The sequence below is a fragment of the Passer montanus genome, unplaced genomic scaffold, assembly GCF_014805655.1.
Source record: "Passer montanus isolate IOZ18808 unplaced genomic scaffold, ASM1480565v1 scaffold41, whole genome shotgun sequence".
Taxonomy (NCBI): Eukaryota; Metazoa; Chordata; class Aves; order Passeriformes; family Passeridae; genus Passer; species Passer montanus.
In genome coordinates, this window is record NW_024368930.1 from 2,144,078 (window position 1) to 2,162,467 (window position 18,390).

Consider the following 18,390-nt stretch of genomic DNA (forward strand, 5'->3'; position numbering starts at 1 on the left):
TTATTAATGAAAATAAAGGAAAAAAAAAGTAAAAAATTGCCTCCCTCTCCAGAAATGAGCCTTTGCAGATCACTTTGTTCCTCTGCAGCAAAGAAGCACGAGGCAGAAGGAAAATGGGGGGAAGAGGGGAAGGAGAAGAACCTGTTAAAAATGATGCAAATTTCCCTTTCCTCCAGGTGTGAGGATGAAAACAGAGATCACAACTCCATCAAACACCTCAGCTCACAGCTCACACCAGGCAGGCTCCCCCAGCCACCTCCCCACTGTCCCCATCCCAATTTTATCCCAGGCACTGATCTGATCATCATTCTTCATATTAATTCCCCCAAGAGTAGGAAAGAGCTTTATTCCCTTCCCCATCCCCACCCAGCAACAGATAAATAACCTCAGCTGAGGACAATTTTCTTTTCTCAAAGGAGCTTTTTCTGTCTGGACAGCAAGAGCACCAAAAAAAATATTGTTGTGGCATATGCCAGCCAATAAATTCTGTCCCTGGGCATCTTCATGTATTCCCATTGAGTGATCTGGGTGATGTTATCTGTGGAAAACAAAGAGTCTGAATATTTCATAGAGCTCTTACAATATAAAGAGCACCGTGAATTGCTGAGGCAAAAGATGTTCCCAGCTCAGAACCCCCTACAAAAGGAGGAGAACATCAAGGGAGGGAACATTTCTCTGTTTTCTTCAGCCTGTATTTCATATTAATGGCTCAGCCCCTTGGTGTGATTATGACATAGAGCTCCTTGCATTTATTTCTCTGTTCTAAAATCCACTTGTAAAAATATTCTGTGTGCAGCTGTGTTCCTCTGGGGGCTTCAACAAGGAGTTGGCAGCTAATTGGGAAATTCTTCAGGCATCTCACACTCTTCCACTGCATTTGCCTTTCTAGCAATGGTATGTAGATAAAATGTGGAAGGGGAAAACACAGCAGAATTCTGTTTACTCCAGAACCATCCTTTGTATTTAAAAATGTCCTGTCTCAGGAAAAGAACTGATCCAGCAAACTGAACAGGACCAGGACTGGATGTGCTGGCACCTGGGAATCATTTCCCAAACCCTGTCCCCATTTTCTCAGTTGGTTGCAGCACTTGCTGAGCCATAAAAAGGCCAAAGTGATTGAATTAACACTGATAAAATGTTCAGACGCTGCTAGAAAATGATGTAACATAAACCACACATAAAGCCTTGTTAAAAAAGGGAATATATTTTCCTTCTCTATGGTTCAAAGATGGTTTTTCCTTTTTATTTAGTGACAAAAGAGCTTGTGAAAAGTTCAAAGTTACCTCAGTGCCTTTTCAAAAATACTTTTGCCACCAAGTCCTTTTGAGCAGAATTGTTTTGGGCTCTGCAGTTTTTTGGCTTGTGCAGCCCAAATTGCTGACAGCACAGAGGATCCAGCAGACAGAGCAGATTTCCACACTGGGTGAACAGAGATGAGCTCTGTCAACAGCATCTACATCACTGAGGAGTGAAAGAAAGGAAAATAGAGAGGGGTTTTCCCCTCAGTTTCACAAAGAAAAAAAGGATAAAATATAAATAAACCAGATAAAAAAGTAACAATCCTGCTCTCATTCATAAAGAATTCACTGATAATAAAATAAATATTTTATTCTCAGGAAGTAACTTCTTTCCTTTGTCCTTACCATGTGTGGCTATAAAGTTTTCTGGCACATTCAGCCTTTGTAAGGTACAAAGTTGCTGCAAAGTGGGAGCAGGATGTGGGTGTGGATCCTCACCTTGTGCAGCAGGGCAGGATTGTGCCCTCCCCAAAATCAGCTCTGACCTTCCAGAGCAGCCCAGTGCAGGGCTGGAGTTCTCTGAAACCAATCAAACCCCCAGCCATAAATGCCCTTAAAAAGGGAAGTGTCTCCTGAGCTGGGGCTCCTCAGCAGGAAAATGCTGGGGCAGGACATGGAAGGCAGAGGGAAAAGGAATTTTGTTTTCCAGCCTGGCTCATCCTCTCTCTTCTGGGAGCAGTTCTGCTGGCACAATAAAGGTGGGACAGCACAATAAAAACGAGGGCAAGATCTGGTGCTCAAGTTGTGTCTAAACCCTGCAGTTTGTTCTTATTTAAATGTTTGAGTGTGACCTGCCTGGCCCCAGAGGCCACCTCTGAGTGAGCACAGCAGCTCCACTTAAACCTCTCCTTTCACCAGCAAAATAATTAATTGGAAATTCTGGTTTTGGAAGCTTTTCCATCAAAATGTATCCCTTGAGTGAATAACTCCCCAGTCTCTCCAGCTCAAGTTTAAATAAGCATTTGTGACTCTGAAGAAATAGAAATGTTTTGCTGAGGGGCAATCAAAGCAATATGGAGCTAGCTCAGGATTATTGCTGGGTGCTGAAGCAGCCTTTAAAGCTCATGTGTTCACAAATTAAAGAAGTTAAATACTTCATTCAGAAATTATACTGACACCTTTAATGCCATTTTTCTTCTGTCTCAGTAGCAACATTTCTTTTACATTACAGATATATCCATGGGCAGGGGGAGATGGCAGATTTGACCAGTTTTATACAAAATACCAATGCTTCCATCTGAAATAAACTCTTAGGACAAGTAACCTCTTTGTAACATCATGCAAACTATGATCTGCAGTTCCAGGTGGTTTAGATATACATATATTTATATACACACATCTGGGGGTACAGCAGTAACACGTTTTGATTGGTCATCACAACTTTTTAAGATTTTTCAGCAATGTGAACATTTCACCTTCTTGCCAGCTCCTTCCACTTCTTCCCCAGCTGCAGTGCTCAGTACAGGAACAAAACTGTGTAAAAAAATCATCTCCTAGCTGTCTTACAGGAGTGCAAAGTACCCTCAACCCTCCAGAAACAGCCCAAAATCTCTTGTGGTGGGTGAAGAAATCAGGAATTTGGGCACAAAGCTGTGCCACCTCTGATATCCTCACCTGGAGCAGCAAGCAGCCACCGACCAGATTTCCAGTCACCAGAACACCAACAGCACAGCAAGGGAAGGAATTGGAGACAGATCCCAAAAATCCCAGCCCAAAGTGGCTTCCAGGGAAGCTCCCAGGCTGCTGCAGATGCTTCCACCCACACACGTTTTCAAGTACACAGAATTTTTAATTCAGAACCACATCCTTCATGATATGCAAGGCACAAAGATCCATCAATTCAGGGTATTTGGGGCACAGGGGATGAAGGTTTTGTTAGCAGCTCACGTGAAAATCATTTTATTGAATATTGAATATTGAATATATCAATCTGATGGCACTGGAATTTGATGCTGATGGCAGAACCTAAAGCAGAGGTTTCATCCAAAATCCTTTGGAATCAATGTGATTCTTAACACCAACTTCAGTGAGGCCAGGATTTCTGCCTAAATTCTATTTTTAAATAAAATGCATAGGTTATTTCTAGATCACTCTGATTGCTAACTAACTCATGGCAGCTTTTCTGCCTCCTGGGATATTTTCTGTGAATCCCAAAAGCTTCCATTTTGCATATAATAATTATATCCAATAAAAAAATAGTATGAAGCAACTCCCAAAATCCAAAGGTCAAAAATTCAGCTAATATATGTTAATCTTTATTATGGAACAATGAGATAATAAATAAGTTTATGAATTCACATGATCTGTACAAAAAGCTGGGAAGCTTTTGTACCCAGTTAGGTACCAGTTATTTGCCTTTCATATTTGTGAAACAAATAATCTAAAATTTTATACACCTGTGGAGTTAAGGCAAAACCAGAAAAGACCTTTAACACAACAGAAGGGTTGGGAAATACACAGAAATACAAACAAGGGGGATCTCATCTCCAGCTGACAAAGTGGTTGTGTCTAAGGAAGGAATCCCTCAGGAGCTGAATAAAGCAGTAATTATCAATCAAGTTAATTAAATTGAAGAACAAGTGTGAGGTGTCCTGCAGGGCAAAGCTGTTTGGCAAAGCTGTGCCTGCACGCCCACCTGTAACCCTGAATGGGTAGAATCTGCTTTTCCTTTTAGGAACCAGCACGTGGAAAAGAGGAACCCCTTCCATACCCAACCAGAGCACATCCATGACCCCTCAGCTCATGGAGGCTGGACTTGGCTGGGGCTGAGCTGAAATATTTGGGAGAACCATCCAACACACAACACGCAGAGGAGAGCTCAAGCCAGCCACTCAGGATCTGAATGACCTCTCTAAGACAGTGGGATGGGTGGTGGCAGTGCCCAGGACAGAAACATGACCAATATATCAATATATCAACACACAACTCTTTGGCAGCAACACACTAACTCCTGCTTGAAGTCTGAACTCAAACTCTCCTACATGAAAGACTCAGTGCCAGTCTTTTCACAGGTAAAGGAAATCCACTTCTTCCCCGAATCCAGGAAGTGAAGTTGGGATAAATCTTGCAGGCAGCTTTAGGCTGAAACCTTAAGCGTTGATATTTATTGTCTGCTTTAGTCTCAGGCCAAAGATATTGGACACACAAAATTCTGTGGAACTTCTGAGTGGTTCAGATGGGGCCAGAATCCATGGAGAGAATCCAAAACCACCCATGAGAAAGCAATAAGGAACCATCACTCCATGGTGGCAAAACGATCTTCGTGGAGCGGAGGCGAGGATGAGTCCACACCGGGATGGACACCACGGGAAAACTGATTTACAGGGGGAAGACCAAGAAGCCAGAGAATGTGGAGTACTGCCATCCACCAACCAGGTTTCCCTTCTCCAGCTTCAGGTAAACCTTGTCCTCCTTGTCCAGGTACAGCAGGACCCCGTTGGTGGCGGCTTCACGGGTGACGTCCTTGTCCCCAGCGAAAGCAGAGATCACTGGCTTCCCATTCAGCATCAAATTCACCTGCAAGAGAGCCCCTGAGAAGCTCTAATTAACTGCAAACCATCAATAATTACCCCTCAATATTAACCACGGTGCAAGGGCCTGATTTTCAGTGCTTTTTGGGTTGTTTTAAAGTAATAATGACATTTATTTGGCACAAGCACGTGGATGTTCATGAGCTGGACCTGCAGCTGAGTGAGGCATCACCTCGGCTGCTACAACTTTGCCTCTCAAGGGTTATTTAGTCACACAGGAAAAATAAATATATATTTTCAAGAAATTTGGGCACCCAGAGATGTTACACGAGGTGTCACACCACAGTGGGCTGGGAGCTCACACTTCACTGGCAACAAAATGTGTGTCCCTCTCAATACTTAGTTGTGAAGTTTAGAACAGATTTTTACCTTTATGAACTGGCTCCATTTTTTCTATAAAACACTTCTGAAGCCAGAACAGCTCTGAAAGCAGCATCTCTAAATAAAGATGGGCAGGGCCTGGGGGAATGGGCAGATCCAGGCATTTTTCATTTCCCCCATGGCAAGCTCTCAGCTTTGCTGCTTTTCCTTTCCAAGCAGCTCTAATGCAGTCACAGGGGGTGAATGATGGGATGCTTACCCACATGCACGGTGCTGGCCGTGCATATGGTCCCATTAATTTTAATGGGAGTCACCACAGAATAAATTAGTGCTCAGCAGAAGTCAGGACAGCAGAGGCTGGTATTTATTTGGGATTCACCTGTCTGGGAAATCCACTTAATCAGATGTCTCCAGGGAAACAACTGCAGTTTAATGATATTTAATGGCTCTAGCAGATGTTGTGGGGGCAGAGCAGCACCACTTGTGTGGGGAGCCTGCAGGTGATTTAGTGGGGCTGGCTGTGGCTGAGGCTCACACCAGTCTGATCCACTGCAATGGTTTCTGGTTCTCCTCCCCATTTACCCCACAGGAAAAGGGCATCAGGGCTTTACTCATTGCCTGGCTTGGGTTTCTCACTCTTTCTGCTCCATCAGGTTCCACTGGAATCATCTGACAGGAATTTAATCACACCAGAAGGCACATGAAGGTTTGCAGGGATGGTCTCGCACTGACTGCTCTACAGCCCATCCATCACTTCAGAACCTCTTATCCATGAAAGATTTCAGGCCATGAGCCACAGGTGGGAACACTCCCTGCCACGAGCCCCAGACTCCCACGTTTGAGCTCCTGGTTTGTGAAATTCCAGGGTCTGAGCTGGACTTCCAGAAGCCAAGGCTTGGCATCTTTCTTGGCAAGGGGCATTTAAAATCCGCTGAAGGGGTTGACAAAGAGTTATTCAACCTTCAGCATGCCAGAGAGTGAAAAGAACACTTTTTGAGCACATTAAACAGATGAAAAGCTCATTGTAGAGATTTTTGTGAAGTCAGTGTTTCATTTAAGGCTTTGTCATTGACCTGATTGGAATTTCCCCAGAGATGGGGTCGAGGTTTCACCAGCTCTGCCAGGAGGTGCAGAGCAGGCACAGAGAGATCCCTGAGCACTGCTCCTGCAGAAACCCAGCCCAGCTCAGCCTGGCACGCCCCAAACCCACCCAGGAGAGCAGAGAGCAGCAAGAGCTCAGACATTCTGTGGACCTGGAGCTCTGCTGGGTGGAAAGCAGGGGAGCCAAGAGGTTCCTCCAGCTCGGGAAGGTGTCACAGCAGCTGCGTGACCTGGCAGGGGGATGAAGGAATTACTTAAGGAATTTGCTGTTGGCTCAGCAAGGGGATGTTCAGGAATTTAAAGGCTTTTCCCTCTTGTGTTTAATCAGGCAGCTCTGCTGCTATTAAGGTACAAAAGGAAGTGCAGAATTACCCCTTTTCTCTAATACATCACACACTTTTTATACATTATATGATGAAAAAAGGAGTTTAAATTGCTGTAAATGTTCCCCAGAAGACATTGCTGTAGGGATATAACCAACCTTGGTCCTCAGCACACTGAGGGCATAACAGGTACCTGGCACCAGATGCCAGGGCACAAATTGTTCCAAAACCACTCGAATCTGGTACCCAGAACTCCTGTGCTCCACACAGTGAGTTTAACCCGGAGCAAACACGACTCTTCAACAGCATGGCAGGGAAATTCAGAGCTCTCTTTACTCTTGGATCACTCACTCTGTGGAATGCTTTATGTCACCAAGATATTCATGGCATGGAAGTGAAATTGTGGTGATTTATCTGAGGTGAGGATCCTGATTTATTTCTGTTCATTTTAAATTAATGGGCTCTACTGCTAGGTAGTCAACGCCACAGGTTGCTGTAAACGAAGCTATTTCTCCTTTAAATCATATTAAATGCTCCCATGCTCAGTCAATATTCTCTCCTAAATAAACCATTTAAATAAAGATTTTATAATCATACTCATCAACATACCTGAATTGTTTGACTCTGGTAGACTTTAATTACGTGAAAATTGAAACTGTAAATTCCTTTCCGTGGTGATACAAAGACAGACTCCAACGTGAAGAAATTGCCCACATTTACAAGGATCTACAAACAGAAAAATACAGCATGGGGATTAGTACAGCTAAAGAAATTATTTAATTTAGAAACCATTTGCCCATGGAAAATTTAATCTACATCTAAGCTGGTTTATTCATTTTCTCTCTTTTACTTTGGAACAACTCATTAAATGGGTATTTAGTTGTATTTATAGGACAACTTTGCTACAAACAAACTAAGATGGGAATTATTTCTCACTTTGCTTCTACACCATACCCTCAAGTCCTTTCTTCCACACATGTTTTTAAAGAGGCGTTTTTGTTCGTCATTCCCCAAAATGACACAAACCCACCAATTTTGGGAGTGGCACGTGGATTTTGGGTGAAAAGTGGCCAAGCCAGGGCTGCCTTCCCAAGGAGCCAGGTGTGAGCAAGGACTGCAGGAGCAGCAGGAGGCAAACCCGGCTCTCAGGCTGAGGTACTGGAGCACCTGGCACAGCCCAGCCCAGCCCGGCTGCGAGAACCAGCTCTGCACCAGCACTAATAATCATAATCAGGGTTTAATTAAACAGGGAGCAGTGACAGAGGGGGATGTACGAGATGAGTGCATCACCCGTATGCTACACATCCTCTGTAATGACTGCATTTTGCTCTCTTAACACCTAATCATGCGTTATTTTTAACTGATATTTCCAGGCTCCTCTGTGGCAGGCAGAGCCCTCGGGAGCCTCCAGGACTGTCCGTGGAGTTTTGGGGTGATTTTAGTGCCAGCACTAAGCTGTGGGGCACATCTGGCTGCAGCTGCCGCCACAACCGACTGCTGAGCACGGCAGGGTGTAGGGACAAGGAGAGCCATCAGTGTCAGGGACTCCGGGAGCTGGCATTGAAGCGTGTGTTGGGACCTGCCCGTTAATATCGGCGCTGAGCTGAGCGCAGCTGGACCGCCAGATGTGCCGGGAAAGTTACAGCGTTTTCCCTCACAATTCTCTCTTCTTCCCCACTCAAAAGCTGCCCAAACCATCTAAACCCAACCCTGAGACCGTCCCAAACCCCTCGGGGCGATGTCACCGCGCCGATGCCACCGAGCGCCGAGGCACCTCCCGCGCTCCGCCCGCGCCTCTCCGGGGCCGCAGCTGCGGAGGAGCCGGGGTTCCGCACCCGCGGGACAAACGGGGACCCCGCGCAGCCCCAGGCTCAGCCCGCCGTGCCCTGCCCCTCTCCCGGGGCGGACTGCCAGCTCCCGGCCGGGATGCGGGATGCGGGATGCGGGGTGCGGGGTGCGGGATGCGGGGTGCGGGGTGCGGGATGCAGGATGCGGGGTGCGGAGTGCGGGGTGCGGGGTGCGGAGTGCGGGGTGCGGGCACCTGTTGCCACGGGCGATGCTCGCCCAGCCCCGGCGGGCGCGGCGCTCACCTGGTCGAAGTAGATGATGCGCGTCTTGTTGCTCATCTCGGAGGGCTCGTGGTTGGTGCTCCGCACGGCCGAGAAAGCCACCTTGGAGTTGGCCGCCCGCACGGAGATGCCCAGCGGCGAGGAGGACGAGCCCTTGGCGTCGGGGGCCGGGTTGGAGTCGCACACCACCAGGCACTTGCCCTCCAGCACGATGGGCTCCGTGTCGTTCTGCGCGGCGGCGACGCGGCCGCCCAGCGCCAGGGCCAGCAGCAGCAGCCGCCAGCCCATGGTCCGCACCGCGCCCCGCTCCGGCCACCGCTCCGCTCTGCCTCCCGCCGGCACCGCTCTATGGCTTCTTCTTCTTCTTCTCTTCTTCCTCTTCTTCTTCTTTTTTTTTTTTTTTTTTTTTTTTTTTTTTTTTTATCTTCTTATTCTTCTTCTTCTTTTTTTTTTTTTTTTTTCTTTCTTTCTTTCTTTAAACCACGCCGCCAAAAGCCGCCCAGAGAAACGCGCGCTGCCCAGAACCCCCTTTTCTCCCCTCTCTCCACATCAAAAAAAGAGCGTGAGAAAGGGAGGTGGGGTGCAGAAAAGCCCTCAGGTGAATTATTGCTGAGAGGGAGAAGCGAGAGCTGGCGGGGCAATGAGCCCGTCTGGCGCTGCCATGCCGGCGGTTCCAGCTGCGGATCCGGGATGCTCGGAGCGGAGAGTGGGAGCTTCCCAAAGCTGCCAGCTGCTGCTCTGATAGCAGCGGCAGGGCTGCACACTCCCCTTCTCTCCCTCCCTCTCTCTCTCTGTGTCTCTGTTCCCCCGCTCTCCCGTCACCAATCCCCCCCTCCGCAGCGCTTAGGTCACAGCAGACCTGCCCGGCGCTCACCTGGCGAGGTTTCAGCCCCACAGAGGCTCCCCCGGGAATCGCCCCCTCCTCTCGCACACTCCTGTCCTCCCTGGCAACTTCTGGGGGCTGCACAGCCCGAGGGAGAGCGCCAGGACATCGCAGCACCCCGATTTCAGCAGGAGGAGGAGGGTGGGAAAGAGCTGCAGCTCCCTGAGAGGCAGCACCTGAACCTGCCCGAGTCCCCCGGGGCACGGAGTTGCTGGGCAGGGGTTGGTGTGGGCTGCTGGGCAGGTGTCTCTATAGATATTCCTCCTAAAATCCATTCTAACCCTGCTCTCTGGCAGCTTGGAGCCATTCCCTGTGCTCTGTCCCTCCATCCCTTGGAAATCCTCTCTCCATCTTTGCTCTTGGCTCCTCCAGGCCACACTGAGCTCACCCCAGAGCTTCTCCTGCCCAGTGAGCAATGCCAGCAGTGCCAGCAGAGCTGCCCCATCCCCTGCCCACCCTGGAGCCTCCTCTGGCCCCTCTCCAGCAGCTCCAGCTCCTGGATGACTTCCACTGGAGTAAAATGGGCTGGAATTTGGCCAGGGGACCCCACAGCTGGAGCAGTGCAGAGCTGGGCTGTGGCTCTAACTTTCTCCATGTGCTGCTCCAAGAGACATCAGGGCTATCAATAATATCCCTAATCCACAAATCCACACCCGAGGAAGCAGCCTGGAGAGTCCCTACCACCAAAATCCTGATCCATGTCAGAAAACACCTCTTTTTTCCCACCCAAACAGAAGGAAGAGGGCACCAAGTTTGTTTCTTGCAATCTTTTTTTTGGGTGGCTGAGCTGGGCTTTAATTGCTGAGAAAATGAGGGAAGTTTGCTGTGGGAGAGGTGAGCTGAAAAGTGGAGATAGCATTTAATTCATAAGCAGCAAGGTTAATGATTGCTCTTACTTTATCTGACAAAGAATTCCTCAGTATTGATCCAGCTCCCTCTAACAGGGATTTTGTGTTTCTTCTTTTGAAAGAAAAAATGAGTAAAATAAATAGCAACAGCACCCTACAATGGAAATTCAGTCAGATTAAGCTCACAGCTTCTTTCCCTTTCTGGACACACACTGTGGAAGCCTGAAACTGCCTCCAGTTGGGGAATTTTGCTGTTTCACAGGAGACTTCCAGCACTGGGGCAGCTTTCTGACAGAGGGAAGAGCCACAGGATAAAACACCACGTTTGCATTTGCATTTCCTTTTACCTCTCGCCTTGTAAACCTGCATTAAATACAATTTCTGCATCAATATTGCATGATACCTCCCAAATCTCTTCTGCAACAGAACATCCTGCTTTGTGTAATTAGTCATTTGCCTTACAAACGGGAGGATTAATCTGCCTCAGACTTCCTCTGTGCCTGGAGGCCTTCGGAATCTTTCTAACCCCTCTGTAACAGAGCCCTCCTTCCTCTCCTGGCTTTTCTTCTTCAGCCTAATTATATTTCCCCTCTGTTTGCTGAGCCTGGGGAGGTTTTTCAGGGCGCTGAGCACCCCCAGCCCCTGCAGGGTCTCCCCCAGGCTCTGCACGGTGCTGAGCCCACCCTGAGCAGGAGATGGGGCTGAGGGGGAGCAGGGGGCTCCATCCCGTAACACCGATGGCATTCCCCACCTGTCAGACCATTCCCTGTGCTCTGCCATCCCTCCAGGCTGGAACTGCAGCTGCTGGGAGTGCCGCAGGGTCCCTGTGCCTGCTGGCTCCTGGCTTGTGCTGCTCACTTTGCTGGGCAAACCCAAGACAAGCTCACCTGCTTAAAAACAGCCTGGAAATGTTTTAGAAAGGAAATTTCACTTCATTTACAGGAGCATAAAATGTAAACGGATCCTGTAGGAGTAGAATGAAATCTTCTGCTGCACACGTGATTGCAAGGAGTGGAAAGTTTTGGTCTTTAATTCACTCTGATGCAGACTCAAGCCTAGATTTTCCTTGCTTTATTTTAATCTAAAAATCCAATTTTCCTTGGTTTTCGAAGTAAGCTTTTTCTGTAGTTTGCCTATTTTAATGCACCTCACCTCAGTCCGTCCCATCTTCAGGAATTTTTTTCACTTTCTGCAGCAGCAGAACAGAGAAAACAATAAAACCCAATTTCCTACATGTATTTATTGGGCTGCTTTAGTTTCCCTGGCACTCTGCTATGATAAATCTGTGTTCTGATGGCCTCCTCAGGAAAGGGGATTTTCAAACTGCCTGTGAATTTCAGGGTGATTAAGAAAATGAGTCAGCAGGATGTCTGCATGTGCAGGGTAGCCCTGCTCAGATCTGCTGACAGCTCTGGCATCTGAGGTCTTCATTCAGCATTTTCGAGCAGCCAGACCTTCTCCCTGAGCAAAGCTGAGCCCCAGGTGAAACCTGGGCTTTGAAACTCTCCCAGGCAGACGCTGCCAGTCCTTCCAGCAGCACCTACTCCTCCAGGGATGTCTGGGAATATTCCAGTTTTTCTGCTGCTCTGAGTCCAAGGCTTAGTCTGGGTTTACATCAGAGTAAAAGTGAGAGAAAATGTGACCCTGGAAGTTCCTCTCGCTCCCCCTGAGACCCCAGCTGTCAGTTGTCTGCAGATGTCATCATTAATCTTCACTAAACTATCCACAAATAGCTTGATATATCTCATGTTTATGTTTATTCAAAATATTTCCAGGAAATATTCACATGTTTAACCTTCCTGTAAAAAGAGAGGTCAGGTGGATTAAGGCAAAAAAACAAGTACACACATTAACTGCTTTTAAAGAAGGTATTTGCATTTAAAACTTGTTATAAAGGAAAATTTAATTTTTATTTACTACTGTATTTCTGTTATATTTTTGTATGAATTCCAGCCTTTGGGTGGGTGTCAGCAAAGCTTTCCTGCCTGCAGAAAGGGAGAGACAAATGCAGAAAAAGGATTTACACACCTGAACCACAAAGTTTTGTGCATTTTGGGCTGAGGAGCTGCAGCTCGGAGAGCAGGGGCATCACAGCAGGGCTGTCCTTGCACAGGGCAAGTTCAGTAATTCCATCGTCTGAAGGGTTTGGATGGGGTTTGATTTTCCTCATCAGCTGAATTCCTGACAGCAGAGGGAGAGATCAGACAGTTCTGAAGGAGCAAGCCTCAGTGTAAGCACTGATGGCAGCAACTGGGGATCTTATCTGGGAGTTATTTACTGACTGAGAAAAGTTCTGGGCTGGAATTGAGCAAATTTCTATTTATAATTGCATCATTTCAGGCCAAGTCCCACAGAGCTTGTTGAGGAAAATTTCTAGGAGCTACAAGAAGAATTTGGGTATAAATCTGCTCATCAGTATTTGATCTTTCTGGACAATAACCTTTGGGGTTTTTTAGGCCAGTGCTTGTGAGCAAATGGCATCACCACAGCAGAGCTCATCAGTTATTTACCCTTATGCAAAAGTGTCAGTGATTTCTGTTTCTGAACACATTGCAGCATTTCCAAACTGCATCCAGGGACTCAAATCTGCATCTGAAACCTTTTGTTTCAAATGTTTCATTTGCCAAATGAGCTTAAAGCAATATTTAGCTGCTTTGTGGCTTTCTCTTGTTTAATTACTGCTGACTGCCTTTGTATGAAATGTCCCCAGTGGGCAAAATTCATCCCTGGGTAAACAGGCAGCAAGTGGGGAGGCTTAAAGCTCATTTAGCAATGCCTGCAATCATTTCTGTGCACACCCAAAACCTCTGTGCTGCTCACACACATCACGCCCTGCTGGGAGATGAAGGATTCAAGTCAGTGCTAAAGAAAATCTTATTTTCACCAAGTGCTCACCCCTGAATTATTTGGAGCTTTCAAAGTCTCTCCTGCTCTTTGTTACTCTGGGAATAAAGCAGCTTTCAGGATATTTTAAACAGTGGAAAAATTCATATTTACATTGAATGTGGGGAGAAAACTTACCAGTTGAGCATTTTGGAGCCTGACTGAGCCATTGATGCAGGGAGTGCAGCCTTGCACTGGGAATATCCACACCCCAAATCCTGGGAGAGGCAGGGCAGGCTCTGCCCAGGAGCTCTTTGAGGCTCTCCATCAGAGCAGCCCCTGGCTTTGGAGTTTCCCACATTTTCTTCTTTAAGATGAGCAGTTTCAAGCTTGGTTGTGGTTTTTCTGAGCCATCAGCTTCTTGGAGGATTTTCTGAGGACTCTTCCAGCTTTGGTTGTTGCACAGTGAGCACCCAACAGCCCTTTCAAAAATGCACTTTTATTCTCTTTATTAACAGCATTTTCCCTCCTCCTAAAACTGGTTTGGATTAGAAAGGCATTAATTGAAACCAGAAACCAGCATTCATAAGTGATATCAAAGCTTTTCTGCACAGAGCACCTTCCAAGTGACCACAGTTTTAATTTTACTGCTCATTTATAAAAATTAACAGCAGCACTCTGCCTGGTGCCTGCAGTTCAAGTAGGAAAGGGGAAAAAAAAATAGGAAAAGTGGAAAGCAAAGTTCAGCCACTGCCCTGGGATGTAATTGTCCATTTGTGGAAGTTAAATTTTTTCCATTCTAGTGCTGGATAATCCCTGCTCTTCACATTATGGGTTAGAAACCCTGGGGGAATTCTGCCCCTGGGGAAAGATATTTGTATTTCAAGCTGGGAATTCCTGGAAAGCCCTTGTGAGTGGGAGCTCAGATCCCTGCAGTGACCAGCTCTATTCCTTCCAGCATTTCCTGGGGCAGGTCCCAATGCTCTGAGGCTTTGGATAAAGGCAGGGATTTCTCCTGGGGGCCCCAGCCTGGGTGTGGGGCTGCTCTGAGCTCTGCCTCTGCTGAAGGACATTCCTGTCCAACACCAGATACAGAAATTATCCTCCCTGCTCTGTCACCCTGCCAGAAATGTGCATTTTAAGGAAAAAAACGTGCAAAGAAATCTCCTTTTGCTGCTGGAGCCAGTGGTTCTGACACTGCTGGGCTGGCAGCAGAGGAAACTCAGTGCAGATTTGACCCACAGCTCCACAGACACAAATATTGAGATTGATTTCAGTGACCAGAACTTCTTATAACACCTTCGTTAAGATTTCATATTCCAAAATATGCCAAAAAATCAGCTCTGTGGGGAAAAATATGTAAAATTGTAAAAAAAAAAAACATGTAAAGGTGTAAAAATACTGCAGTTCTGGCAGATCAGACTGCTCCTAAAGTAATATTTTCCACCGAGAGAAGCATCACCCAAAGCCTTTATGACTTTTGCAGGATAAACCCATCACCTGCTGAGGAGGGATTCCCAGGACATTATCCACAGGGAGCCTTGGAGCTCGTCTACATAATCCCCAATAAATGTTGAGGTGTAAAAAGCATTATTCTCTATGCCACTAAAACACAATAATACAATTTAAGGGAGCTGAAAACCCCAGCCTTGTGCTAAATAAGTTCAGAAATAAAGAATGAGGTATGGAGCAAGTTATTTTTACATATAAATCAGGATGTCTCAAGCTCCCAGGCACTGAAGGAGCAGCTTATTTAGGAAAATGGAACCAGCTCTCACTCCATAGGAAAGCTTTGTGCTCTCTGAAGGGGATAGAAGTCCATGCCAAGAAGTATTTTTAAAATTTTTAATTTTTTTTTTTTAATTAATGCTCCAGGATGTTCACACAAAGGCACAGATATCAACCACTGGGCAGGATATATTTTTAATTGGGAGAGGCCTTGCCAGTTGAGCTATAAAACAAGTACAAGCTGTTAAACAGAATAATGGAGAAGAAAGACTTGGGGGGAAAAGTAATGAGGGAAAAAAATAAAGGAAAAAATCTTCAGTTAAAAGAGACTTAGCAGGATTTTGGAGCTGAAAAACCATGAAACTTATCATGAGCACCACGAATGCTGCTCAGGGATGCAGGGATCCTGATGCCATGGGAATGGCTCTGGGATCCAGGATTGTGTGACAGGAGTCCATGTAAATGCAGAGAATTCAGAATTTGGGGCTGTGCTCACACACATCCAGGGCTGATCACACACATCCCATGTAAATGAAGAGAATTCAGAATTTGGGACTGTGCTCACACACATCCCGTGTAAATGCAGAGAATTCAGAATTTGGGGCTGTGCTCACACACATCCCACGTAAATGAAGAGAATTCAGAATTTGGGGTGCTCTCAGGGCAGGGCACTGTGGGACAGGGCTGCAAGGAACCAAAAGGGAGCAGAATTTTCCTCTCTCAGGCAGAATGAGGGGTGGGAGCTGCAGATCCTGCAGTGCCACTGCTCTGGTGCTGACTGTCAGATTCACTTTTCTCTCAGCCCACCCTGCTTGCAAACCTGGCAGGGAAAATGCCAGATTTTGTCAATGCCCTTTTACAGCTGTTTGCTGCTTTTAATGCTAAACACAATTTTGTGTTTGCAGCTCTAGGCCTCCTTTTCCTCCCATACATTGAGCTCCAGGTAATTATTCAAATTAAAAACATGCAAAAGCCAACAAACACAACAGAAATATCTCCCCTTATAAAAACCATGGATAATTCCTTCTCATGTCCATTCCTTAGATGCTTCAGGACAGTTTTTTATTTTGCTGTTCTGATGTTCTTCTCTTCCTGCTAATGCAAATCTTATATATTGATTAATTCCTGTAGCATTTATGGCAAATACATGACATTTGCTATAAAAAGTACTACTTTTTCATCCTGCTTAGTGGGGACAAGGCAAAATAGCAAAATAAAACACTCAGCCAGATACTTTCTTCATTACATAGTAAGTTTGCAATGTTTAATAACAAAATAAACAAGAATCTGTTTAAATATTCTCCTCTGTGGGTAACAGCTCCCCATTTCATTATAAAAATGTGTGAAGTATTCTTTAGAAATTAGATCACCATACAGAATAATGGAAATAATAATTAAAACTGGGTCAGAAGTCGGGGTATTCAAAGGAAAAGACTAAAAAGAGAAATTATAAAAGGTCAAAAGTAGGGTTTTTTTCAATATATGGGAATCTCAAGGTAAAAAGCACAAAATTGAGAGGCTCATCAGTGACCTGGGATATTACAGGTTAAATACCACATAAAATTACAGATTTGAAATAGAATGTCTCTCAAAATCAAGGTGTTCTGCTGCACAGCTGAGCTTGGCAAGGTGCTGCTTATCAACAATGAAAAAAACCAATTAAAAATTGTTTCCTGGGCTCCTCCTTCCCTCACCTGCCCATAAAATGTGTGTTCTCATGGTGCGACTTCAGCACACGCCTTCCTGAACTCGCAGAGGAAGGAAGAGATCCACCCAAAGAGCTCCTGGGAGTCCAGGTCTGCTGGCTCCCCAAACCTCACCTGCATTGGAAATAAAGAATATTTCACTCCAGCACACCTGACTGATCCAAGCCGGGAGATTAACGAAATCTAAAGAGCAGAGAAAAGTGAAATTCCTCCATTATTGTTCATATTAATAGAAAGAAGAAGAGGAAGAAGAGGTAAGAGAAGAAGGGGAAGAGGAGGAAGAGGCAAACTTTGAGCTGTCTGGAATCTCCAGGGAACTGAGATCCAAAATATCCCAAATAAAAGAGATCTAGGGAGCTGACACTGAATTACCTCAGTAACCTGGGTTAATCTCTCTGGCTGGACCACACATCTCCAGCTGGAGAGGAGAAAATTCAGCAAATCCTGAAGTTTTCTGGCTCTGCAGCTTGGAAGGTGAATCCATTAATCAAAGAAAATGTGTACAAAATGTCCTAACCCCAGGACCAGGATATTGCTCCAGTTTCACAGGTTATCACTGCATTTCTGTCTCTCTCCTTAATATCTCTGACCACTGTTAAATATGGGATTTATTTCTTTTTCTGCAGCCAGTATAAATTTAAGGCAAGTGGGAATTTCTTGCACTCCCTTCCCCTCCTTTCTTCCCTTTAAAAAAGAAATGTAGCTTTATTTTCATTGCATTTTAATGTGATATGTACCAGTACGTTGCTATAAAGCTTCTTCATTTCCTCACATCTTTTTGACAGCTGGGAGAGATCCCCTTCATATTTCTGAATTAAATCCTGTAATAAAATAAAACTTCTTAATTTGCTGTAGGAGCACAGGATTAAAGCAGGAATTAAACAGCAGTGAAAACAAAATCATTCAAGGCAAAATTTTCATGTCATAAAAATTTCACATTTGACAAAAGAGAAGCACACACATTCCCCTGCAAGTATTAAGACATCAAAGACAAAAAAAAGGAATATTAACATTAGAGACTTTTAAGTGTATTATAAAATGACAAAACCTAAATCCATTCAAAGTGGCAGAGCCAGAGAAGCATCACAAGGCCCTGATTTCCAGAATATTTGGCCTTTTTTTCCTGTGCAGCAAACACTGCCACTTCCAGGTGCTTAAGAGGCAGAAACAGGGCTCTAGAAACAAGCCTGGAAATAAAATTTCTTCAGTTTGCCTTGTTTGTAACACCCAGGTTTTTTTTTTCTTTTTGAATTCTGAAAAACATTTAAAATTATGAGCTGGTATTGGGTTAAACTACAGAGTTAGTGAAAGGACTAATTAGAGAGTTAACTTGGTTTAAGTGATTATAAGTAGTTGGAGAATCAAAAGTAGGATCTTGAAAAGATATGTGTTTTATAGGTGATTATATAAAGAGATGATAAAGTATATGAAAATTGGTTATAAATACTACAATAATACTTTATAAATAATCTTTATTATAAAAATCAGTAGATTTATATTATATAATTAATATATTAGCAGTAAGTGTTGGAGGAAATTATTTTTTTAAACATTATGCAGTATTAACTGTAGTAACTATTAATTAATGTTATTTACAGAAGACAAAACAACTGTGAAAGAAACACCTGGAAGCACAAAGAGGTGTGGGACAGCAAGAGGTGGTGGTGGCCACTCAGAGTGGGACACTGAGCTGCCAGCAGCCCTCCAGGGCAGGCTTGGGAGGGATTCCGGGATGAATTTCCCATCCAGAAGGATTCCCA

General features: G+C 45.3%; 2 protein-coding genes across 2 annotated transcripts in view; both read right to left on the minus strand.

Moving 5' to 3' along the window:
* Positions 1-2,443: 2,443 nt before the first annotated feature.
* Positions 2,444-9,009, minus strand: CBLN4 (cerebellin 4 precursor). Its single transcript, XM_039719279.1, has 3 exons — positions 8,664-9,009; positions 7,183-7,299; positions 2,444-4,814 (listed from the first exon to the last, which is right to left on the minus strand). Exons 1-3 carry the CDS (start codon positions 8,928-8,930, stop codon positions 4,617-4,619), a joined length of 582 nt encoding a protein of 193 aa, XP_039575213.1. The 5' UTR covers positions 8,931-9,009; the 3' UTR covers positions 2,444-4,616.
* A 7,023-nt stretch (positions 9,010-16,032) lies between these two features.
* The window catches only part of LOC120506979 (formin-F-like), a 31,004-nt gene continuing 28,646 nt past the window's right edge, over positions 16,033-18,390 (minus strand). Inside the window, exons 15-16 of the mRNA XM_039719118.1 lie at positions 17,368-17,451; positions 16,033-16,744 (exon numbers count right to left, since the gene is read on the minus strand). Coding sequence (XP_039575052.1) covers positions 16,640-16,744; positions 17,368-17,451 — 189 coding nt within the window. The 3' untranslated portion in view covers positions 16,033-16,639. The remainder of the gene's footprint in view (positions 16,745-17,367; positions 17,452-18,390) is intronic.

Excerpts from the sequence above, each read along its gene's own strand:
- CBLN4 (XM_039719279.1), bottom strand. The coding sequence starts at position 8,930 with ATGGGCTGGCGGCTGCTGCTGCTGGCCCTGGCGCTGGGCGGCCGCGTC. Across the intron at positions 7,300-8,663 it reads GCATCATCTACTTCGACCAG|ATCCTTGTAAATGTGGGCAA; the intron begins GTGAGCGCCGCG and ends TTCTGTTTGTAG. Across the intron at positions 4,815-7,182 it reads ACCAGAGTCAAACAATTCAG|GTGAATTTGATGCTGAATGG; the intron begins GTATGTTGATGA and ends GCTCTCTTGCAG.